Here is a 26,765-nt window from a genome sequence, read left to right as displayed (position 1 = left end):
CGGGATTTAGACTCTGTGACGTGAATTTCGGACTGTGCCTCCTCTCTGCGTCATCAAAAACCTTACCTGAGCGTTGAACAGATTTGGCCGCGATGCGTATTTAGAATTTGCCGCAGAAAAGCCTTGACCGCTAGGACACACAGACGCTCTCCGGTTACCAATCCCGTGAGTCCAGTCTGGGCACCGCCCCTCTGCGAAGCCAATAGCTCGGGACTGGAGCAGGAGGGGCGGGGCGAGCCCTGCAGGCGACGTCGTGATTGGCACTCTGGCTCCCGCAGCCGGCGAGGTTGCCCTGACGTCTAGCCTGAGAACCCCGGGCGAGTGCGTAGCTATGAAGTTTGTCAGCTCTGAGGCACCGTAGTGGCTTTGACACCGGCGGAGTGGGCTGGGCTGGGCTGGACGGCTGAAGCTCGGCTCAGTTTAGGACATCCTGATGGCTGCGGTGTTTCTGGTAACGCTGTATGAGTATTCGCCGCTTTTCTACATCGCGGTGGTCTTTACCTGCTTCATCGTGACCACCGGCCTGGTATTGGGATGGTAAGTGCCCCATGGTTAGAAACAAGGGACGTAGGGGCGGACCGCTGGGGCAGTGGGGTCGCGGAGAGCACCGGAGTAGGGGGGCATCGGAGCCGGGGGTGCTGCGAGGCTGGCGCTCCTGGGGCTGTCGGGGAGCTGGTGTCGCGAACTCCGACTGGCTCCGGGAGCAAAACAAGGTGCGTTGTGCACCTGCATCACTGCTCTGTATCACTGTGCCGTCCCCGTCGCAGCGGGTATCTGGGGGTGGTGCCGGATTGAGGTTTGTTTCTAAGAGATAAAGCGGTCAGTGAGGGCCTCGTCTCGGTGTTGGGATAGAGTGCTTGACCAGCAGGCTTCTGTCCCGGATTGGGGCCTACTGTGTGCCCAGAGTGAATCAGTCACCGGCGGTACAGTGCACAGACGTGGACAGTAAACACAGTTGATTGTTGTTCTGACCAGAACTGAGCACTTGACCTCAGATCTTTCAGCGTGACTTCTAACTGAACTCCGTTACCGTTTGGGAATTTAATGGTTTCTAGATATATTCTACGTCTTTTGAAGTAATATTTAGTCGATAGAACTATGAAGTCATAATTTTAGAGCTGGAAAAGACCTTTGAGATAAGTTACGTTAACGGGTAGGGGCAGTTTACCCACTGGAGACAAGGAGAATAGACTGTTAGATAATCCCTGAGCAATTTTTCTAGCTCAGAGATTCTAAAATTTCTCTCTTGAGGAGAAGCCATTGTTATCATGTTTAGAGAAGCCTTATAAATACGGCTAGTTGAAACCATCTTACTGATTCATCAGTTGCGGAGAGAGACATGAGCTGGATTTTGAAGAATCGGTATTTTGAGAAACAAATGAAGTTAAGTGTGTATGATAGAGAATAGAAGGCATTTCAGGGATACGACATGAGCAGAGGGACAGAGGAAGCGTGTTAGTGAATGGATCAGCCTGTGTAAAACAAATCTTAAAATACCCTTTGATCACATATATAGGATTACTTTACAGAAAGGAAACAAGCCCTTGTTAATTTCTCAAACGATATGCCATCTTTAAAAACTAAGCCCAGTCTTAATATTTCCATACTGCCCCTCACCTTGCCTGCTGTAGAGCACAAAATTCCTTGTTTGTGGGTGGGAGAAGATTAAGACTAGTCTTATGCAATTTGTTATTGACACCTCAAATTTTATTATTTATTGTTCATTTCAAGAAAGTTTGTAACTGGAATTTGCAACTTGGTTGCCTAAGTGAGTAAAGCAGTCTTAACACAAGATTTCTTTTTTTAAAATTTTTTTTAAAAGATTTTTATTTATTTGAGACAGAGAGAGAGAAAGAGAGGGAGAGAGAGAGCATGAGAGGGGGGAGGGTCAGAGGGAGAAGCAGACTCCCTGCTGAGCAGGAGCCTGATGTGGGACTCGATCCCGGGACTCCAGGATCATGACCTGAGCGGAAGGCAGACGCTTAACCAACTGAGCCACCCAGGTACCCGAACACAAGATTTCTTAATGACTGTAATGTTAATGTTACTCTCTTAAAGAAATGTAATTTTCCTCCATTCAGGAAAATAGTTAACTCGTTGATCATTGCATTATATCCTTAAATTTTAATTTTCTGTAGTCCAGCTAATTAGATATCTTAGATATCTGTCTATAATATTGGGAAGAGGAAAATGAGTGAGGACCATGGACAATGATGGGCAGCATCTGTGGGTAAGGGTAGTCAGGAACCTCATGTTTGTAGTGGTTAAGAGACACTTTGGAGTCAGACAAACCTAGATTCAAATTCTGGCTCTGCCAAGTTTAAGACTTGTTTTGAAAACTTAATGATCGCATAACCCCTCCATTTGGGTATGACTTTAGAGGGGTGGAAGGCCAGATACCTGTAGAATTTTTGGAAGTCTGGGCTAAGCATTGCTGAGGACCCAAGACCATGTAAGTGCCAATCACTTTCATTCTGATTTGGGCCTAACCAGTTATTTTGAACCTAACCCAACCATTCCCTTTAGCTGGGTAAGCTTTGTCCATATAGATAAACTTTTTACTAGTGTTTATTTGCTAACCTAAGCCAAGGCAACAGATACATTGAGTAGAAAAAAAGAAAACCATCTAGATCTCATAAAAGCAACTTTCTGATAGTACCCAGACAGAAGGTAAACCCATGAATCCACTATGCTTTTCACCTGTGTCATTTTTTTTAACCTCGCAAAATATAATCCCTATTGTTTTGTGTCTTCACCATTATCTCAGTACTGCTTTAATTTTCTTTCCCACTGCTTCTTTCTACCGTTCTCCTTGTCTGCTTGCACTGTGTGGGAGTGGAGAAAGAACAAGAACATCTGAATATTGGAATCCCAATAGCAATAGCAAAGAATCATGCCACTGAAGTATGGTATTTCTCTTTAACTCTCAGTGGTTTCGTGAGCTCTAATAGCTCACATTTATTAAGCCGTTGCTATTTGCCAGGCACTGTGCAGAAAGGAGACCAAAATGCCACACATCCTTTAACAGTTTCAGATAATCAGGTACCCTGACCCGGCAGCTGCTCCCTGCTTCCTCTTGACTACAGTTTGTTAAGCTATTGTCCCTCAGCTTCGTAGCACCCCTTTAGATTCTGTTTTGTGAATCTGGGGCAGAACCTCTAAACCACATTTCTTCTTTGCTAGTTGGCTGCCTAGCAGGCTTTGCCAGCAGGGGAGGGAGAGTGGAAGGGTAGAGGACAAAAGGGCTTGCTGCTTCCTGTGTGCTTCTTTTTCTTTTCTGTCTCACCACAGTGATAGTGCCTCACTCTGGCATTAATAGTTGGCCCCAGTTTTTCCAGTTTGTAGTTTTCCACTCTTAGAACCAGCCTATCGTACCCCTTCAAAGATACCAAGATCTGAGTCCCAGCTCCATGGTAGTCCTTCCTCCAAATTTCTCAACTGTAGTAATTCTCTTTATTCCTGTTTTGGAGTGATAGCTGCTTCCTACTGGTGCTACTTCGATACTCACTGTCCCCTTTTAGCTTTTTCAGTTCTTCAGCATATGGTTAACAATTACTCATATTAAATGCCCTCCTAAAATAACTGGTGTGTTTTTTGTCTCCTGATTGGACTTATAAAAGGTATTAATAAAGAAATTGTTACTACAATTGGGATCCCAGGGGAGAAACTCTCAAAGATGGGCTTCAGGGATTACCTTGGTCACATCTTCAGCTCCTTGCCAACAGGATATAAGGTTCTAGTAATCCATGGCATGTATTGGCATCATAATTCATCAGATTACTACCTCTGATTGATTGTGATAAAAAGATTTCTGAAGTGTTTGGGGGACCTAGTGGCTAAAACACTTTTTGACTATAAGGACTGAGGGATGGGTGGGATGGTTGCTTCTGAGATCACTGGAGCCCAAAAAGAAAATGATAAGCTAAGATCTTAAAACACCCAGGTTAACTCTTAGAGAATTAGAGAGGGTCTGGGTTCTAAAGCACTTTCTTTCATGTAGCCACAGAACTAAACATTGAACACAGTTTTAATTGTGCTGGTAATAGAATTACACCACCTTGTCAATGTCTCATTTAGGGCACTGAGTGGAAAGAACCAGAGCCCTGAGACTTGGAATGGGAACATCTAAGTTGACTTGGATAAAACTGAGAGTCTTGAAACCCTGGTCATTCTGACTTTCCTTTGTTCATGGAAGCAGCCTGCTTAGCTTTCCATGTCCAAAAAACTGTCCCTTCTTGGCTTGAAGGTCCTGTAATAACCTTTCCTAGAGTAATTGCTTTGCGAGGATGTCTATACTCAAGACCTGTCTCTATAACCTTTTGTTATGAGGCCCGGATCTCTTCATGCTCCAAAGGACAGGGACAAAATCCAACCTGGCTGGAAAGAGCCTAGCCTCTAAAAGATTTGCAAACGTTTGCTAATTTGTATCATTGGGAAGGAGCAGTATCTGTGAGAATGGGTTGTAAATAGGTTAGGCCAGGAAGGATAGGATGTAACACTAAATCAGATAAAATGTATTTATTTCTTTTCTTTCTTTTATTTATTTATTTTTTAGTAGGCTCCACCTTCAGTGTGGAGCCCAAGGCAGGGCTTGAACTCATGACCCTGAGATCAAGACCAGAGCTGAGATCGAGTCTGATGCTTAACCAACTGAGCCACCCAGGTGCCCCAGATAAAATTTATTGATCTGGGTGTGTTCTCAAGAAATTTTGAATCTAAGGTATTAACTCAGATTTAGTTGACTGAAACTTGGACTCAGTGGTGGCCTATATGTAATAAGGTTGAGGTGCTAGAACTTTCCTGGCATAATGAGGAAGGACTCTGAAGGCTTAGAAAGATAGGAATATTGGACTGGATTTATTATGTGCAACCTGCACACCCACCCTGCTACTGCATCCTTTAAGACTATGCAGAAGACACACTTTTCATGAAGGCACTGAGAAATAAATTGCTGGGAGGAGACTTGTATCCTTGAAAATCTCTGTTCTCTGTAGGCTGTTTATGATGGTGGGAGCTTCTGACTTGAGGTCCAGTGGCACCCCACAGGAGTCGAGGTGGACATATGCTCCGTAATGGGCAGTGGAGGATAAAGCAGAGAATGTTTTGGCTCACAAGGATTTTTGGCAGTGGCTAATGCATTATAGTGTCTCTAGGAATAAAATAGGTGGGCAGCCTACTAAATGCTACATAAACTACATAGAAGGAAAAACTCCACGTCTGGAGCCAGAAACCTGACTTGAGTCATCACAATGGAGAGTTAGCATCTTTCACCCAGTTTACAGATATAAGCCAATCCATAGACCTGGAGCGTCTGATTAAAGGGGAGGTGAGGTCCCCTAGACGAAGGACCCTGTACCCTTCAGTGCTGCCACAAGGGCATACGATCAATCATCCTCCAGATCTTTCTCAAAGGCTGTTGTGTCTCAGAAGCAGACATGGTCTTCTGTGCTCTGCTTGGTAATACTGGGGATGGGACTTTGCAAACCATTTTTCTCTTGTCCTTTGCTCCCTATTAGAATCTGCCAGTAGAGGATGCTAGAAAGAGACTGGAAGGCTGGAGGAGGAAGAAGGGACTTCCTCTTAACAGTTTGCTTCGTTTCCCTGGTCTGCATTCCTGCAGCACTGGCCTTTGCCCTGGCAGTTGGCCTGAGTAGCAGCAGTTTATTTTGGCGGACAACTTTTCCTCAGACCTAGAACTAGCCTTATCATACTCCTTCTGAGATATCAGCACTAGCTGGCCAGCTCTCCTACCATGAAAGTCTGCATGCCAGTTCTGGGAGATCCCTTATCCAAGCTTATAAATTGTAATTAATCCCCACTCTTCTCTTTGTTTCCCCACCCTAGGAGTGAGTAACTGCTTCGTGCTAGGATACCACAGTGTCCCCTTCTTGCATTTTCAGTCTTTGGTACTTGATTAACAATTCTTTATGTTAGTATTAAATTCTTTATGTTTAAATAACAGATGTGGCTTCTGTCTCCTGCTGACCCTGCCTGATACACTGACCTTGACTATTTCTCATCTCACTTGTTGAATGCAGTACGTTGTGTGTGTGATGACGCTGGTGATGAGGTACAGATTCCTCCTTAGGAAGAGAAGATGACTTTAGTTTGTGTTTGCTTAGAGCACACAATACTTGACGCTTGCATTGGCAAGAATTTTTTAGAACAATCTAGAAGAAAACACAAAACTGTTAGAAATGACATCTCACACCTTCGTAGGGCCTTAAGGTCACTTATTTTAACCCTTCATTTTATAAGTAAAGGCACAGAATTTTAGAGACTGAGTCATTTTCCCAAAGTCATAGCATTAGCACAGCAGTTCCCTCAGAGACTATCCTCCCCTACAGAGGCTTTCCCCACGAATGGTGTTTATATCCTGATCCAGTGTCAGTATCCAGCTAGCTGGGTGAGACCACCTTTGGGAGATCGCCCTGGAGAGAAGACCCCCCCCCCCAAATTAACAACTGCCTGTCTGCTTTCTGATTGGCTTGAGAACTCAAGGCTGAAGGGGTAATAAAACTTGTACTGCTGAGCCTGAAATTTTAGCTTCAAAGTAGGCTTTATTTATGAGGAGCTCCATGAGACTCCAGACACAAGGAAAGGAGGTCCAGTCTACCAATTCAGCCTCTGATTAGAAGCTTCAGAAGTATGTGCAGAGTGAGACATTATATAGGCCATAAGAAAAATGTCAGAATTGGAGGTCCACAGATTATTGCTGTGCTAGAAGTTTAAACATTATGAACAAGTACAACAAACAATTTAGAAATGGGAAAAACCAGAATTACAGAAAAATCCAGGAGGAATAAGTATAAAATTGTATCAGTAAAGGAAAGAGAATAGGAAATTCTCTTTATGAAAAAAAGGGGAACTAAGTTTATATAAAAGAAAGTTTTAGAAACTTAGTTTAGAAACATTTATTTAGTTGGTATTCTATTACTAACAGTTGTCAACATGACTTTGATTGTAAAAAGATATAGGATGAAATTTGAAAAGAAAATTTGTCAGTTTTCTCTTTTACTATTTTATTTTATTATTCCTTGTAATGTCATATCAGCCATGGTCTGATACACAGGGCATCAATGTCTTTATTCTAGTTTTTGATTAAAAATGTGGAAAAGACCAGATGTTAGGATGGTGGCCAGAGGCACGTCACTGGGTCTGTTTACCAGGATTTTACAGAACCGTTTGTCAGCACCAATTACGGATTGCTGTTTGACCAGTCTCCAATTTTTAACCTTATGCCAGGTCATCTCTGCATATAGGCTTTTGAGTAATATGTTAAAGATAGAAATATTGGTCCACATCAAACAGGTTAAAACTGTGGCAGTTGTGGATTTTTGTGCAAAAATGAGCAAGTTCATGCTGGGTCAGGTATGTGAAAAGGTTTAGGATTATACTAGGCTGAAAGTTCAGCGTGAGTCATCCGTGTGTCAGCTGCCCCAAAACCGGCTTACATGATTTCAGACTACATTAAACATAATGCTTAGGACAAGAGGTGTGTTCAGACTGCGACATCACTCTATTACACAGTGAATACCCTCCCTCCCCCAACCCTTGCTTCCCCTAAAGCATAAGGATATCAGGGTAACAGGGCTGGTGAAGTCAGATATGGACGCCTTGATTCAGCATTGGCTGCTCTAGTCATGCCTGGCTAAGTCTTTTAAGAGGACAGGAATGCAAAAATGTCCGAGATCATAATTCAGAAATGTGGCACTGTCAGGACATAATTCAGATAAGCCAGTAATGAAAAGCCAAAGAGCAAGAGCATTAACCTTAAAAGAAAAGGTTAATAACTGTGTTAAAATTAAGAACTCTGTTCATCAAAAGATACCATTATGAATGTGAAAGGCAAGACGTAGGACGGGTGAAGATATATCCAACAAAGGGCTCGTATTCAGGACATGTAAAGAATTCCTATAAATAAGGATAATCAGTCATCTGAGAAAGAGAAATTAAAACCATAACACAGTGCCACCACATACCTACCAGGTGTCTAATAAGGTTTTGGCAAGGATTTGGCGCAAGCGGAACATGGGAGTGTAAATTGATACTACCCCGTAGAACATTCGTTAGCATTACCCACTGAAGTTGAAGAAGCACAGACCTTATGGCCGAGAAATACCATTCTCAGCGTGTGTGGACCTAACAAAAATGCAGGTACACGCATGTGCACCAAGTGCCTTATGTGAAAATGTTTGTATAGGCATTATTCATTATGGCCAAAATGTGAGGACAACTTAAGTGTCCGTTAAGAGTAGAACGTGTAAGCAAGTTACACCACATTTATTGTACAATAGAATACTGTACAGCCACAAAAATGTGCTAAGTATAGCTGCATGGATGAATCTGCAAGCATAAAGCTGTAAAACAGGAAATAAATGTATACACAGCATCCTTCCACTTATAAATAATTCCAAAACAATACACTAAATTACAGTAATTGAAGTCAAGATCGTGGAGAGGGATGGTGACACAAGAGACTGTCTGAGAATATTGTTTGGGTTCTTAACCCGAATACCAGTTACTTTCTAATTCATTGAACTATGTCTTGTGTACTTTTCTGTATGTTATCCTTCACGGTAAAAAGGTTATGTAGCATAAAAAGGCCAAGGGTTTAGCATGATCCATCATACCAATTTTAAAAGATGTATTTGACTCAAATCAAGGACCTGAGGCTATTAGAAAATGCAGACCCAAGAGTAAGCATGAGGCAGAGAAATAAAAAAATCTAGGGAGATGAATTTATTTTAATAATAGGTGTGCTTTGGCAGCTCTTGAGATGATGCTGGGCCAAGCAGCCTTGGATAAGCATGTTTAAAAAGAAGCAAAACTTTACATCTCAAATTATTTGTTCCATTCTGAGGTGTATTCAAAGGCACAGACCAGATATGGCATATCTTCCTACAACACTGATTTTATATAAAGATTTGGAGAAATAATACATTTTATATTAAAACCAGATATATCGTGGAATAAATAAAGCATATTTTTTTCTTGAAAATTTATTTGTTGAAGTATAGTTGACACACAATAAATAAAGCATATTGTAAAGGAATTCTGTGCTCACAACAGGCTGCTTCCAGGTATTTCTTCAAAGCCCTGCTGTTTGGGTTTCTGGCTCCTATACCTTTAAAGATTCTTTAATTGAAATTTTTAGGTACAACATGATAAAGTGTCTGAAATATAATGCTCGAACCTACAGTAGAACTGAACACAATGAGCTCTGATTCCAGTGTTTACTGCTGGTAGTGTGGGTGTAAGGAGCCAGGCGGTGGGGGTAAAGAAAGAAAAAGGGGTAGGGGACGGTAGGGAGAATTCAAATGATGAAGGGGCCAGGAAATAGAATGAGTATGTATAGCACAGAATGGTGTTTTCTCCCTTTGTTTTTTTCACTCCACGGGATGAAGGAAAGGAGAAGAAGGTGTTATCTTATGGCTCTCGTGAGAAGATTATATCTTGTGTCCTACCATTTCACATTCCTGACAACCGCTAAAAGGCACTGGGGCAATGTTGGGCAGCGGACACAGAGGCTGTGGGGTAACTGATTCTGAGGTTCAAAAAGGAGAAATTACTGGATTTGTTCTTTCTCTCTAGCTCTTCTGCCACCCCCTGTGTCTACTCCATGATCAGCATTATCATTGCTAGCACTTATATAGTGCCAAGCCCTGTTCCCATCTGGAAACCTGTTACACAGAGGTTGAGCAATTGCTTAAGGACACATAGTTATTAAGTGTCTTGTTCCTGATTTTAGGAGGAAAGCAGTTTTTCCTAAAGTATGATGTTAGCTCTACATATTTATTGCCGTCCTTTACCAGGTTAAGTTCCTTTACCTTCCTAGTTGGCTGCCAGTTTTTATCAGGACTAGGCATTGGATTTTAGCAAGTGGTTTTTCTGCATGTATTGAGATGATCATATGGTTTTTCTTTTTCAGTCTGTTAATATGGTGAATTACATTAAATTTTTAATGTTATGCTAAGCCATCACTAGGTCATGATGTATTAGCCTTTTAATATATTGTTGGATTTCATCTGTTAACATTTTATTAAGTTTTGCATCTATGCTCCTGAGTGATAGGCATCTGTAGTTTTCTTGTACTTCTCTGCCCCTTCTCTGCAAACTGCATGAAGTTGTCCTTCAGCTCACTGATGTTTTGAGGTATTTTTCCCTCTCTGTTTCATATTGGATCCTTTCTGTTGATAAGTCTTCAAATATACTAATCTTTTGTTCTGTAATGTTAAGTCAGCTATTAATCTCATCCAGTGTATTTTTCATCTCAAATATTGTATTTTTTCATCTTCAGAAATGGATTTGGGTCTTTTTAAATATCTTCCATGTCTCCCTATAGTATGCTCAATCTTTACTTACCTTTTTGAAAATATGGAGTATAGTTATAACAATTATTTCGATGTTCTTGTCTACTAGTTCTAGGATCCATGTCATTTCTAGGGTCTATTTCTTTTGATTAGTTTCTCTCCTCATAATGAGTCATATTTTCTTCTTTGCATGGCTGTTAATTTTTTATTGGATGCTAAACACTGAATTTTACTTTAGGGTGCTGGATGTTTTTGTATTCATATATATATATATTCTTGAGCTTTGTTTTGGGATACAGTTAACTTACTTGGAAACAATTTGATCTGTTAGAGGCTTGCTTTTTGGCTTTCTTAAGCAGGACCAGAACAGCCTTATCTAACTGTTCCATAAAATTAAATTCATCTAGAGTGTAACTTTATTCCATGTGTTACTTTTATTGGCCTTCTCTTGGCATTAGATTCATTCATGTGTTTTGAAATTTTGGTTTGCAACCTAAATTTTAGTAGAAGTTTTCTTCCCTACCCTTTGTCATCACCCTTGCTGTTTAACCATTTTACAATTGTCTCCAACCCAATTCCTAGATGCTCCCTGGTCAAGGACCAGGTCTTACAATGACAGTTCTGTTCCATATTGATATTGGCTTAACCCAGTTCCTAGATTCAAATTATGAACCTCGCTCTGGCTCTTGTTTTAAGTGGACAACCTATAAGGTCCTTTTACTATGGGAAGGCTTACTTGCCAATGCCTGCTGACAGACTCAGGACCCATCAAACCATGGCATCAGCCTTACTCATTACTTTATATTTCTTTCCCTTTTCAGAACCATAAAGATTTGTCTTTGAACCTGCTATGTCTCTTTTTTTTACAATGTTTTATTATTAAAATTTTCAAACATACAGAAAACTTGAAAAAATTATACAATGAACATATATATGCCCATCACTTAGGTTCTACAATCAGTATTTTGCTATAGAGTCTTTATTACATATTTGTCCATCTTACTTTTTTTTTTAAGATTTTATTTATTTATTTGAGAGAGAGAATGAGATAGAGAGAGAGAGCATGGGCGGGGTGGGGGGATCCAAGGGAGAAGCAGACTCACTGCTGAGCAGGGAGCCTGATGCGGGACTCGATCCTGGGACTCCAGGATCATGACCTGAGCTGAAGGCAGTCGCTTAACCAACTGAGCCACCCAGGTGCCCCTTGTCCATCTTATTTCTTGATCACTTCAAAGTAAGTGATCCAGGTGCCCCTTGTCCATCTTATTTCTTGATCACTTCAAAGTAAGTCGTTACTCTTCCCATAGACACTAAAGTATTACATATTATTAACTGGGGCTCAACATTTGGGTTTTTTTGTTTTGTTTTTTGGGGGGGAGGGAGAGGAAAAGGGGGGCAGGGCAGAGGGAGAGGGAAAGAGAGAGAGCCTGATGCGGAGCTCGATCTCACAACCCTGAGATCATGACTTGAGCCGAAACCAAGAGTCGGATGCTTAACCGACTGAGCCACCTAGGTGTCCCTCAACATTTGTTTTTGTTTATAGTTCCTTTTTTTTCTTTTGAAGTAATATTTACACACAATGAAATATACAAGCCTTCAGTGTTATCAAACACATCATCTATACTCAAACCTCTTCTCAAGATTTACAATATTACCATCACCAGAGAAAGTTTTCTCATGCTTTTTCCTGGTCAGTCCATACCCCTCCACCCCACAGAAGCAACCATTGCCTTGTTTTTTTATTTCTACTATGGATTAGTTTTGCCTGCTTTCTAATTTTATATTACAGAATCATATAGTGTGTACTCCTTTGTTTAAGACTTCTTTTGCTCAGCATGTTGTTTTTCAGATTTATCTATGTGGCTGTAGCAATAATTTATTCCTTTTCATTGCTGAATACTACTATTCCTTTGTTTCAACACACCACAGTTTGCTCATTTCAGTGGGGTCTTTTTTGATTTCTCTGTTTATTTTTTATCCATCACTACTAAGTGTCTGGAGAGAAGAGAGTGCATCAGAGTATGAATGCCATCTTAACCTAAAGTCCCCTAGTTTAACTAATGTGTATTCATTTTAAGTTACTTTTTTTAAATTGAGTGAACTTAGCTGCTTTCTAATTTGATAAGGAATTGAGTTTGGTCCCTTTCATTTTCCTTCTAATCTGTTCAGTGTGCATTTTCACAGTTTTACATGAAATATAAAAGTAGAAAATATGTTATATAAATGAAGTGCTGTATTTGGTGTTTAAAAGTTATCCTGTTCCAGCACTGGGTGTATCATGGAACACTACATCAAAAATTAATGATGTAATGTATGGTGACTAACATAATAAAATAAAATTAATTAAAAAAAGTTCTCTTGTTCCATAAATAATGTCAAATAGTCTACATATTAAATATGAATTTGTTTTTTATATCAATTAAAAAATTGAATAATTCTCATATTTTTGCTGTTATATTAAGTACAATTTCTGTAATGACCACAGTACTTTGTTATCAGCAATAATATTAACAATAGAACTCTTTATTTTCAGGAGTATGTCAGTTCAGCCAGCTGAACAATATATTGCAATTATATGGGGCCTCTAATCTCTCAACTCTAGATTAATTCCATAATATAATCTAAACTGAATAAATTGATCTCTTGTTGTGGTGCTTATGTTAAAAGGAATAACTAATGAAGCACAACATACTTCACATAAACAAAGTTTCAACATTTGCTAGAATTATGTATTATTTTATTTTTCTTTTTCTTCAGGTTTGGTTGGGATGTTCCAGTAATTTTGAGAAATTCAGAAGAGACCCAGTTCAACACAAGAGTTTTCAAAAAGCAAATGAGACAAGTCAAGAATCCTTTTGGTTTAGAGATCACTAATCCATCTTCAGCTTCAATTACAAGTTGGTGGCTATTTTCCAAAGATCTTTTTCTTTCTGTGCCCCTTTCTTAGCATTTTTCTTTCTATATGCTTTCTCTTCATTAGAATTACCAAGTATTTATTGAGCACCTATTTTATTCTGGGAGCTGTACTATGTAGTACTTTGTATTACAGATATAAAGACTAATAATTCGCCAAACTTGCTCCTCAGGAATTTATCAACTAACAAACAGAGGCGTTCATGTGAGAAGAATAAAGTATCTTAACTGTTAATAAGAGAAGTTTGTTAGGACACTGCCATTTTCATGAGTCTTAAGTGCAGTGAGAAATGTATGGATCGTATAGCATAAACAGTTACTGGAAGGTTGCCAACCTTCTCAAGAACAAGTGTTTTTAATCTGAAATTATGGTATTTTGGGTATAAGTTATTTTGGTATAAGATGTTATATTGGGAGATGGTAATAATAGATAATAGTTGTTTGTTTCTGCACTTACTTGGAAAAATAAATTGTCTGCAAGACTATCTAGGAACCACTGGAGTGAAAGAAAGAGAGGGAGGGATGAAAGAAGGAAGGGAAGAAAGAAAGAGAGAGAAAGAAAGAAATGGTTTAAGTTTGCTGAGGTGGGGAGGCATATTCAGGAAAAGCTTCATTGAAGAATGTGCTGGGTCTATCTTATTTATTTATTTATTTATTTATTTATTTATTTATTTATTTTTGAGTAGAATCTTGAAAGGTAAGTAGGTGTTTATCTCATGGGGTTGGGAGATACTCTAGGTGGAGGGAGAAGTATGAACAAAGCACTGATATAGAAACAGAATAATGCAGTAGAGAAACAATAGTGGTTTGTTGTGGATAAAACAGAGTGGGACAGGTGAGAGAGAAGAGCGGGGGAAGGTTCTTTGCAGGGGCTCTCCATAGACAGATCCTTTTACCAGGATAAAGAGTACAGGAGGAGCAGCAGGTTTTGGAAGAAAGGTAATGACTTCAGTTTTGAACTTCTGGATTTTGGAGTGGGCAGTTCTAGGTACAGCTCCATGACTCTACAGAGATTTCTGGGCTGAGACCCTATCACCTTTTACACGTGCTCAGATTTCTGGGATCTTAAAAACAATCCCAAACTTTCTCAACTTTTTATCTTATTGTAACTACTGCCCTCTTTCTCTTCCCTTCACAGCCAGGCTTCTCAAAAGCAGGTTGCATTGCCTTCTTCCCTTACCCAGCTCTACTTTCACTCCTCAGATCAGTGCAGTCTGATTTTTGCCCATCTCCCTCTACTGAAATGGTTTTCCCCCAGGTCACTGATCATCACTTCTGCCCCCACCCTGACCCCCAGCAGTGCACACTTTGTAGGCCTGAGTTAACACTATCTCTGCAGAGTTTAACAGAGTTGACCAATCCTTCCTTCTTGATACCATGCTCCCTAGGCTTCTGTGACCCTTCTTGTATAGTCATCTTCCTGTCTCTAACTTCCAGAATCACATGTCAAAAATCAGTGTACTGGGGCACCTGGGTGGCCCAGTTGGTTAAATGTCCGACTCTTGATTTCAGCTCAGGTCATGATCTCAGGGTTGTGAGATCGAGCCCTTGAGTCAGGTTCTGTGCTCAGCATGGAGTCTGCTAGAGGTTCTTTCTCTCTTTCCCTCTGCCCCTCCTCCTGCTGACATGTGCTCTATAAATAAATAAATAAATAAATAAAATCTTTTAAAAAAATCAATGTACTTAGTCAATAGGGATTATCAACCTTAAGTAAATACTAATTCATAATGAAGAAGTACAAAGTTTCTTATTCTTCCTTAGCTGTAAATGCTATACTATCACCCTATGACTTGAAGAGAACCAAGGACCTCTTTTTTTTCCCCTCTAATGGTAGATAAGGGGTTCATTCTGACATTTTTCACTTGGGAAGACCAAATTTCAAGACATGACAGAGAAAATTAACCTGTTTAGAAAACATGCCTAATTAAAATGTACAGAACAGTGGTAGCTTAGTGACCTCTGACCTCTGTGGTCAGGTCTTGGACCTTCTGCCACATTGGGGTCTTGAGTAGGACTGCCAATACAAAGAGCTGCCAGTACAAAGGTGTCCTTCCTGCTACATAGTTCCACAAGCCGGGAAATGCTGAAAAACTGAAAAATTGTGAGCAAACACAGGATACTTGTGAGCTAGAAAGTGTGAGGAAATCCACCAGTCTTCCTTTCAGGCAGAAATAGTATCAAAAATTGTCCCCCTTGCATCCCTATAAATGTTCGAAGCAAATGAAAAGATATCCAGTAAGTAGAAGACCTCTCAGCTGCCAAGCAACAGTACCATTACCAAAGTACACAAAAAGATTTTTAAACGTGTGGATTTATAGCATGCTTATTGAAGTATTTTAATTTTTAAAATACGAGTGCTGGGGCGCCTGGGTGGCTCAGTCGGTTAGGCATCTACCTTCAGCTCAGGTCATGATCTCAGGGTCCTGGGATCAAGCCCCAAGTTGGGCTCCCTGCTCAGTGGGGAGTCTGCTTTTCCCTCTTCCTCTGCCCTTCCCCCCATACTTCCTCTCTCTCTTTCTCTCTCTCTCTCTCAAATAAATAAAAATCTTTAAAAAAATAAAATAAATACCAGTGCCTATCATTCATTATCTTCTTTGGGTAAATAAGGAGAAGGATTTTGATGGGAATTATATTTGGCAGAATAAAATTCATTTGTTTAAACTGTGGAACAGTGGATATCGTTAAAGATGTCTAACCAGGCATTTTAAATAATATTCTAAGCACTAATTGTGACATTTTAAAAGGTTATTTCCTTTGATGTGTAGATAGTTTAAAAATCCAGGTCTTGGGCGCCTGGGTGGCTCAGTTGGTTAAGCGACTGCCTTTGGCTCAGGTCATGATCCTGGAGTCCCTGGATCGAGTCCCGCATCAGACTCCCTGCTTGGCAGGGAGTCTGCTTCTCCCTCTGACCCTAACCCCTCTCATGTTCTCTCTCTCATTCTCTCTCTCTCAAATAAATAAATAAAATCTTAAAAAAAAAAATAAAAATCCAGGTCTTTTTTCACCACTGTACCCAAGGTGCCTGGCATGTAGGGAGGGAAGGGAAATATCTAAAGACCTGATTTACTCGAAAATGAGCAAGAGAATCAGTTTTAATCTTAGTCATTTAGTTCTCTTTACTATGGGTGGCTTGTTGGGATTTCTTTTGTTGTTATGTGGTGATACAGGATTTGGATTTATGATGTTTCCATGTCCCCAGTGTAAAAGGCTCTAATGAATTGGAAGGAGGTACTCAGGATGTGCTAGTTGAGTTTAATTCAACTGGTTCAGAAATTCTCCTGTCCCTTTGTAACAGCTTCCTTATATTTTGGCTTATTCACCCTGGTGAGACCTAACAAAGGTAAAAGCGTTAGACAAAATGACACACATAGCATTTTCGGAGGAATTTGTGAACCTCTATTCTCTACAATGTAAAATTTTCATCTCCCAGTATTCTAGATTTATTATCCTCATGCATGATCACCTTGTACATTAGTTCTTCTTTCTCAGGGACTCTCCTCAAGAAAGTTTGTGGCTTTTCAGCCCCATTGTTTCTCCTTTTTTTAATGGCTCAACTCATTGACTGTAATCCTAATTTTTTGCAATTTTTTGCAAGGCTGTCTCTTATGGGGGGCTTCATTTGGCTGTTACAGCAAGGCACATAAGGGCAGGTTGAGGGAAATCACCCCCATGCTGCTTCAGTTAACTTCAATTCTGGCTTTTCTAGTTTAAGGCTGTGTTCCAAGTCTGCTATTGCTCTCGATCTGAGATGGTATTGTGTTTGCATTGAATTTTAGAAGACTGAGAAAATGTAAGAATGAGAACTGTCTGCAGAAGAAGTAGGAAAAACAAAAGGGAGAACAGTTTTGCCTGGGGGATTTGAACTGTCATCAGTTAGTGTAAATCAACACATTGTCTTCTCAGTCTATGTCATGGACAAGTGTAGGAGAGATAATGGAGAGTAGAATTTATTGATTGTATTCTCCCTTCTCATTAACTTATAATATTAATTTCAGAGACATACTCTGTTGAAGTCTGATTAATATCCAGTTATCAGTAGTCTTTGACACGCTCCCCACTTCAGTCACGTATATGCAGTCTGTAAACAGACCTTTTATGCAGCTCTGAATCTCTGGAACTCTGATGCTTTTTACAAAGCAAATAAACTGGGTAGTTTTACATGTTTTAGGGCTTATCCTTCCATGGTTATTTTTTAGTGTAAACAAACACGTAGATATGGATATCCTCTCCTGTGAGATAAACAGGAGTATGCTGTATACTTGCCTCCATCTTGCCTTTTTCATTTGTATATATTCTGAAGATCATTCCCAAGTAGTATATGCTGATATTTTGCCATGCCTCAGTTCTTTTTTAAGAGCTCCATAATACTTCATTATAGAATACTCCACATTTCATTCATTTAATCTCCTATTGTTGGACATTTGGGTAGATTCCAGCATTTTGATATAACTAGAGCTCCATACATAACATCTTTTCACATTTACACATTTCTGCCAAGAATATTAAGAAATCATTTTCTGGGTTCCTTTTTTTTCTTTTTCTACTTTCTTTTATATGCCTTTTCTATTTCTCCCTTTTGTATCTATGTCAGCTTTTTTCCTTACCTCATGTTGTATGGTTCATAGAAAAAAGGACATATGATTTTTAATATATATATTAACTTTAAATATATAAACATTGTTATGTAATATAATATAAATAGTATATATGAACATGACATATTGATATATGTTTTAATATATGTATAAATTAATATAACAATTGTATATTAAATATATATAAATATATATTTAAATTTGTATTGATGGAGTGGTTTTCTTTGGCTATTTAATAGCTAACTGAAAAATAATAGCTAATTAAATTTCCCATTCTTGAGTAATACCTGATGATTGGAATCATATAAAACTTTGAAATCAAATTCTGTTCCAATTACCTATGCAATGTTCCTGCCGATTAAAAGTTTTGCTGAACTATGATTGGAAATTATCCTATGTTGCTGCTACTATGCATACTCCAAATCTGAAACTCTATGCACATACTACTAATTATGGGGAAGAAAAGTAAGAAACTGAATTTTTGGTATCCTGTAGAGCATCTGCTTGTGTTTGTGTATATCCTTCCAACACATGCTCTTGATCACCTTTTCATTTTATTCTTGTAAAGGGATGATTTATATATTTTTTAAAAGATTTATTTATTTATTTTACAGAGAGAGAGAGTGAGTGCGGTGGGCAGTGGCAGAGGGAGAGGGAGAGAGGGAATCTCAAGCAGACTCCCCGCTGAGTGCAGAGCCTGATTCAGGGCTCCATCCCACAACCCTGAGAGCATGACCTGAGCTGAAATCAAGAGTCAGATGCCCAACTGATTGAGCCACCCAGCCACCCCATTGATCACCTTTTTAAAACTACATAATGTATCCATCAGAATTCCTATTAGCAAGTAACAGAAATGACTCCAGTCAAAGGGTACTGGGTAACTTACAGAATTGCCAATAGGTTTGGAGACCCAGAATCAGAGACCAAGGCTGTTCAGCCAGGAACAATGCCCCAGACCATGTACTTTTGGTCTTGCAAGTCCACCACTACCACTGAGCACCAGAGGCTACAGTTTCCACTGCCAGCAGTATAAGACCCTAGATATTGCTGCCCTTGAACTTAATATTGCTACAACTGCTATGAGCAAGGGGAAAAACCGTATGGATGCTAGTAGTATGTCCAATGTGAGTGTTTAATAAATAGATAAAACAATATAATTTGTATGTCCACTTATAATTTATTTTTCCACTTAATCAGGTTTACTCAAATTATAATATGTTTTATTATGCTGAAAGCAAATAAATGAATGAGGGCATTGCTATTAAGCCCTTCATGTTTTGGAATCCCTGCTCTTTCCTTGGGATGTTTTGCATATTATGTGGGACATTAACTGTGTGACAAGAGTATATATTAATGTTGTCAATGTGTATATTAATATTAGTTAGGCTTGATTTCTTTTTCATATTTTTTTCTACTCCAGTGATCATCTTTGGACCCCATTAGTTATGTGTATCCACTTTCAGAGACAGTCCTGCTCTGTTTCTTACAGTTACAAGGTTGTGTATATCCACTTTTGGAGACAGCTCTACTATTTCTTGTAGTTAAGATTATATATGCTATTAGAGCAGTAGGTTATCGATAGTGAACTATATTTCAGTTTTTAAACTCTATGCGGGAGAAGTCTCTAAATCACACACAAAAAACTAACTTGATAATTTCCAAGTGTAAATGTATAAATAAGAGTTTACTGATAGTGCTTCAAAATTGTGTAGATGTTGAGGTTTTTCTATCACTTGTTTAGGGACCAGTTCCTTCATTTACAGGCATGTGCCCTTTAATGAGTTCCTTTAACTGCCATCAGCTGGGCCAGCCTCCAAAAGGAAGCTTTTGTTATTCAGTGTGTATAATTGCATGAGAAATTACATTAGGTAATTTTCTTCTCTTTGTCTTCTTTTCTTCTTTGTTTTCTACAGCTGGCATAACTTTGACAACAGATTGCCTTGAAGATAGCCTCCTGACATGCTACTGGGGGTGCAGTGTTCAAAAATTATATGAAGCTCTGCAGAAGCACTTCTATTGCTTCCGAATAAGCACTCCCCAAGCCCTGGAAGATGCTCTGTATAGTGAATACCTCTATCAAGAACAGTATTTGTATCCTTTTATCTGATATATCCATTAACCAATGAAAATTTTAGACTTTAGACTTTTTTATGGATAAAATAAAGTATTTGCTCAGTTATTATTGATCACCTTTGGTGTATTACTGTATTTTGGGTTATAGTGGCAATTTACCTTTACATTTTCACAAAGTATTAAAAAGGACAGCAAAGAAGAAATATATTGCCAGTTACCAAGAGATACTAAAATTGAAGACTTTGGTACAGTGCCCAGATCTCGTTATCCATTGGTAGCACTGTTGACCCTAGCTGATGAGGATGACCGAGACATTTATGATATTGTAAGTAACTTTAAAATTCTGGAAGCATTCCTTTAAGTGATTTGGATGATGGGTCATAATTATTTGGTGAATAGGAACAGTTTTATTTTTAATTTCTGAGGATCTACATTTGGCCCAGACACATTTTTCTTGAAGAAGGAATACCTGGGAAGTACACCTGTATGATGATCATACATGTAACAGCTCCTTCAGAGTATGACTTTTTTTCATATGAGTTACAAGAATATATTATTTAGAAAACAAAAGGTATATTATAGTTGAATTAAGTTAATTTTATCATTCTGTATTCTGTCATATTTGCTAGATAGAAAATGTCTTGGGAAGCATGTTTATTCTTAGCATTTTTAACACTGAGTGAATAAGCATTGTAATCATCTGAAGTGCTCCACTTTAAGACCATATTCCCTCTTTTCTTTACATGCTTGCAGATCGCCTTGTTTCCATCATAGCCCCTGCCGCACCTACATCTTCTATGTATTTGATCCCTGTATTTTCAGTAATTGTAGTGATCTCCTTTTCTCATTATGTGCTCATTATTTTGTTAGTCTGGTAGTTTGTTCCTATTAGTAAGATAAAAGCATCTTAGGGATCTAAGAGGACCTGAGCCCTGGCGTACCTCTGAGTATGGTAGAAGCATATACATGAAATAAACTTTTGGTGAAACTGTTTCATGGTAAGAATGCCCTCATGCCCAATTTACTACTTTTCTGAAGTGCGTGATATCGATATGTTTATTATTAATGATATGGTAACATTTTTACGATACTTTGTAATATATACAGTACATTGGCTAACATTAACTTGTTTATTCCTTCCAACAACCTTGTGTGTTAGGGCAAATACTCTCCTTATAAAGACTGAAATGGGAGTCTGAAGAAAACTCCCAGTCATTCAGGAAGAGATGGAACCAGTAAGCCTCTGTACTTTGTGCCAGTACCTTAAAAAAAAATTTTTTTTAAAGGGATATCTCCTCGAAACAAGTGTACATTTTCATGCATTTGGAAATTGCAGACCCTTATTGAGAAATCTAGACCCTGCTCATACAGTTTGAGGTTTTAATCTTACCAAATTGAAGTTCCATTCAACTGAAGTCAATTTGTTTTTTTCCAAATAAGTCATACTAAAAACAGTATGCTTCCAGCACCTAACACAGTGCTTAGAACACTATAGGTGCCCAATAAGCATGATAAGTGAAAAACAAAACAAAACAAAAAAACAACAACCCAAAGTCATACCAAGCAATGTTACTGAGCCTCATAGAACTTGACAGCAGGTCAGTTACTTGTGCATGAGAAGCGCATATGAGAGATCTGGTTTCTTCCCCCTCCTCCCCACTTCCCCCTCACCCTGTTCAGTTGAAGATAAACAAGAACTGTTAGGCTGGTGTTTCATATTTCCAGCCTCCGTTCTTTACCCCGCCTATCCCAGCAAGGTAACCCTTCTGTCACCACCGTGTCACCCGTGTCTTCTGAGCTCCCTTCCTTCCTTCCTCTCATTCAAAACAGAAAAGGTCAGATCTGTCACCTTCCTCCCAGCCTCCCCTTTTGGCTTCTTTCCCCCTCACTGATGGTGATCTCTATCTATTTAAGGAACTCAGAGTATTCTTTGTTTTCTAACTTTCTTCCTCAGTCTGAACAGAGGTGTGTGTTAAAATATGTATAACATAAAATTTACTGTTTTAACCACTTTCCAGTGTATAAGTCAATGGCATCATAAACAGGGAAAGATTTGCTCTCAGCCCCCAGATCCAACTGGAACGAAGACTATATGGCCCAGCTGTACTTGTGGGAGATGCATTCCCACGGGGGAGCTGGGGTGGCCGGCCCTCAGGGGGGTTTAATAGGCATTTTCTCTTTTCCTTTTAACGTCTCCTTCTCTGGGTCTTTTCTTCTCATCAGCAGGCTCCCTCTCTTTTTTCCTGTTAATCTTGCTTCTCCATCTCTTATCACTCAGATTTGGGCTCATATTGGAAATAAAGCATATTTGTTAGCATAGTTTGTATTAATGTTCCCTATTCTTAATTTTAAAAAGCAAACTGAGCATTTGGTTTTTCAATATTTTATCTGGGGGTCAGAGTCTAAATCTAAAGAAAAAAAAATTAAACTCTACCATTCCTGTTCTAACAGTAAAAATTACACTTTGATAGTGTAGTCAGTTTGTCATTTTAGGTAGAAGGGATTGTTGTTTTTTTTTAAGATTTTATTTATTTATTTGAGAGAGAGAATGAGAAAGAGAGAGCATGAGGGGGGGAGGGTCAGAGGGAGAAGCAGACTCCCTGCCGAGCAGGGAGCCCGATGTGGGACTCGATCCCGGGACTCCTCCTCTTTGGAGGCACGTGCGGTTCTTTCCCCTTATTGGTGATGTTAATTTTGATCTCTCAGCAAGGTGGCATCTCATTTCTCCTCTGTTCTGTTTTTTCCCCTCCCTTGCAAATAATAAGCAATTGGGGGGGGCACTTTTAAGACCATGCAAAATCCCAGTCTTTATGAAAATTTGCCCCCCTGGATTTAATATCCACTGATAATTCTTAACAGATTTTATCTTTACCATGATGGTTGCAAAATGATTATTTTCCAATTCCAGCCCTTCAGCCAGTCTTCAGGATTCTACTATAAACAATAGACCTCCCTTTATTTCTTTGTTTATTTATTATCCATATGGCCTCACAAATTCCATTTTTCCCCCAGTGATTTATAATTCATTACTGAATTTAATTATTTTGGTGCTCCACTGCCCTTTCCTTATTTTCTGCCCCAGAGTTTATAGTCAAATTCTGTGTCCATAAATTACTTGGATTAGTTCTCCTAAGTCAAAAAAATGCATGAAGAGGAAGTATACTCAGATGTTGCTCACATCTCCTCCCACAATGCCTTTTTTTTTTTTTTTTTTTTACGGTTTTACTTTTAAGTAATCTCCACACCCAACATGAAGGTCAGACTCACAACCCTGAGATCAAGAGTTATATGCTCCACCCCAGCCAGGTGCCCCCCCTTCTTATATACCCCAATTCTTGTAGATAACCAAGTTTATTGTTTTCTGGTTTATCCTTCCAACATCTTATTGTAATGATGAGAAGATACAGATGTATATATTTCTTATTTTCTCTTCTTTCTTATTCAAAAGGTATCACACTATATATACTGTGCATTTTCCTGTTTTTTTCACTTCATAATGTCTCTGGAAATCACTCCAGATCAGTTCATAGAGCTCTTCCTCACATTGTTTTTCAATGACTGTGTAGCATTCGATGGTATGTAGAATGTATAGGTACCATAGTTATTTAGTCAGTCTCCTGTGGCTGGACATTCAGGTAATTTCCAGTATTCTGCAGTAACAAATAATTTTGCACTGAATAACCTATGCATATGTATTTTCATATTGGTGAAGTTGTATGATTGCAGGGTAAAGGTATGTCATTTTGATACCTATTATCAAATTCCCCTCCATTGGGGTTATATCCTTGGAGTTGTAACTTTTTTTCTTTTTTATACATTTCCACCAGCAATATATGAAAGTGACTATTTCTCCATAGATTATACTGATAAATGTTTGAAATCTATTAATCCACTAGTGCGAAGTGATATCTCAATGAAGTTTTAATTTGTGTTTATTATCTTGTGAGTGAAATGAACATCTTTTGATATGGCTAAGGACCATGTTTATAATTTTGTGTGAATTGTCTGTTCATATCTTTGGCCCATTTTCTAATAGGATTTTTGGTTACTTTTTTTCAGTATTTAAAAGTTTTTCATAAATTAGGGATATTGTGAATATTTTATTCCAGTTCATCACGTGTCTTTTGACTTTGCCTATGGGGCTTTTTGTCATACAAGCTTTAAATTTTTATACAGTCAAATGCATCTGCCTCTGGGTTTGAATCATAGTTAGAAAGTCTTTCCCTATGCTGAGAGTAAAAGGAATTCACATGTTTTCTTCTAGTGCTTGCATGGTTTTATTTTTTATAATTAAGTTTCTTATGCTTTTGGAGCTTATTCTTACGTATGGCTCGAGGAATGCATCTGATTTTATATTTTTCCAAATAGCTATCCAGTTGTCCCAATACTTTTTATTAAAAAGACTGCCCAGTGATTTCAGATGGTACCTTTGTTATATTTGTATAGATAGTTGGGTCTGCTTCTGGACTGTTTGTTCTGTTCTAGCCACCTGTCTGTTCATGTGCCTGTACTATTTTAATTTTAGAGGCTTTGCACTATGTCTTAATATCTGACTGGGCTTGATCCTCCCCACAGCTTTTTTCCGGTATTTTCCTAGCTATTCTTATGTGTTATTTTTCCACATGAGAATTTTAGAGTCAACTCATATAACTCTATGAAAAAACTCATTGGTATTTTTGTTGGGATCGCATTAAATTTGTAACTTTGCATATAATTAAAAATAACTGGCAAAAATATGTTCTGTAACTGGTTCCTCTTTAGTGACTATGATTTAAATCAATTATTGTAAGTTTTCTGATTTATCAACCTTTTATTTTTCTTTTATTTCACATACCTGTGAAATAATGTAAGGAGGTTAATTACTGACTGGTATTCAATTTTTATTTTAGATTTCCATGGTGTCAGTAATTCATATTCCTGATAAGACTTATAAACTTTCCTGTAGAATATTGTATCAATATTTACTCCTGGCTCAAGGTCAATTTCATGATCTTAAGGTAAGTACCCTGTTGTCTTATCTCTGATCCTTTTATTTGCAGAGTTTCAAAGAATGACCATCTATAAAGAGATAATATTTTTCAGTTATCGCAGAAGTTAGCTATTATTTGCTATTGGGTTTGTTTGCTCACAAATTTTTAGCAGCTTTTATGACTCCCAGATTTAAAGAGTAATTGTTGGGGCGCCTGGGTGGCTTAGTTGGTTGGGCGTCTGACTCTTAATTTCAGCTCAGGTCATGATCTTGGGGTCGTGGGATTGGGCCTGCATCAGGCTCCACACTCAGCACAGAATCTGCTTCCCTCTCCCCCTCTCTCCCTCTCCCTCTCTCTCAAATAAATAAATAAAATCTTAAAAAAAAAAAAAGAAGAATTGTCATTTGTGATTATCCTTAACCTTTTCTCTTTGATTTTCAGCAACTTTTCATGTCTGCAAATAATAATTCCACTCCCTCCAGCAATTCTTCTCCAGAAGAACAAAGCAGAGAGCACAGTCTGCTGGAAAAAGCCGGGCTGTCCGAGAGTGAAGTGGAGCCTCCGGAGGAGAACAGCAAGGACTGTGTGGTTTGCCAGAACGGAACTGTGAACTGGGTGCTCCTGCCGTGTCGACACGCATGCTTGTGTGACGGCTGTGTTCGGTATTTCCAGCAGTGCCCCATGTGCAGGCAGTTTGTTCAGGAATCTTTTACCCTTTGCAGTCAAAAGGAGCAAGAGAAAGACAAACTGAGAGCTCTTTGAGTGTGTTGTTATGACTGAAGAGTATGCTTTCCACTGAAGATGTAGAAATTTGTATCCTTGGAATTAATCATAACATGGAATCTACCGTGTTGACCATCGATGAAAATTCTATTTTAACTTCACATTTGTATGGTACATGGATGATGCAAATGAATTCCTTCCTGTTTGGTATGATAAATATTGGAATACCATCTGTGTTAATACATAAAAATGCATTCAACTCTTGAGAAGAATGTAAATGTTGGCCTTTTATCAGCTAGAGGATTTCATATGATGTTGATTAGGAAAATTCTGAAAAGCAACCCATCTAAAATCCGAGGTGAAAGTCAAGATCTCTGGATGTTTTTGCCTTTGACATCATCTGGAGAGCAATTGGGAAAAAACTGAATTCTTCCTAAAGTAATTGTATGTTCCCCAGTTTACAAAGGAGTTGGAAAGTGCTTCTAACTCTAGATCTTTTCCTAAAATAACAGTTTTTATAAATATCCATCTAATTTTCCTTATAGTCCCATAAACACAAGTCTTAATTTTAATATAGTGTCTTAAATCGTAAATGCAAGATACAATTCTTGTCTGTTCTCAGTGTATCATAGGTTAAAATGATACTCATCTATAGGAAGCAGATATATAAAACTTGGATAATAAAGTTTCTTAGATAATTAAAATTATTGTCAAATATGACTAGGTTAGCAGGATGTGACCTATCAGGGAAGAACTGTGAAACTCGTAATGCCTTACCTTAGATTTCCTCCTGCATAGCAAATCCATCTAAAACCGGAGAGGTTTTGGAGCCAGAAAAGCTGTTAAGAGAAACAGATAACTATTTTTTTCTACTGTATTTTTATTCCAAATAAACCCATATCCTCCAGAATAGTAACCTGATAGGCAAAAAGCCCCATCCCCCGTGCTTTCCAAGATGACAAAGAAGAAAAAGGTAAATCAGAGCTTTCTGTGTCTTCAGGGGAAATCACCTCCCACTCACCAAGAAATTAGATCACGGCAAATAAACTGAACTTCAGGGAAATTTTCAAGACTTCTTTGTCCTGTTTGTATTAAGAATATTGCCTTATCTTTGTATCAGTGTTTTTACATAGTATCATTTCATTCTAATCAAATATAACGCTCTGAAAAAGCCATTA

The 26,765-nt window shown here is 38.6% G+C and overlaps 1 protein-coding gene across 1 annotated transcript; it reads left to right on the top strand.

Moving 5' to 3' along the window:
* The first annotated feature begins 390 nt into the window (after positions 1-390).
* CGRRF1 (cell growth regulator with ring finger domain 1) lies at positions 391-26,765 on the top strand. The gene is made up of 6 exons (XM_028114397.2): positions 391-537; positions 13,071-13,210; positions 19,735-19,912; positions 20,072-20,219; positions 24,784-24,891; positions 25,306-26,765. The coding sequence occupies exons 1-6, from the start codon at positions 434-436 to the stop codon at positions 25,624-25,626; spliced, it is 999 nt and encodes a 332-aa protein (XP_027970198.1). The 5' UTR covers positions 391-433; the 3' UTR covers positions 25,627-26,765.

This window comes from Eumetopias jubatus, unplaced genomic scaffold, assembly GCF_037043125.1.
Source record: "Eumetopias jubatus isolate StellerSeaLion01/CBP00866 unplaced genomic scaffold, mEumJub1_p1.0 scaffold_7, whole genome shotgun sequence".
Classification (NCBI taxonomy): Eukaryota; Metazoa; Chordata; class Mammalia; order Carnivora; family Otariidae; genus Eumetopias; species Eumetopias jubatus.
Note: the sequence above shows the minus strand (reverse complement) of the source record. Positions and strands in the feature narration are given on the sequence as shown.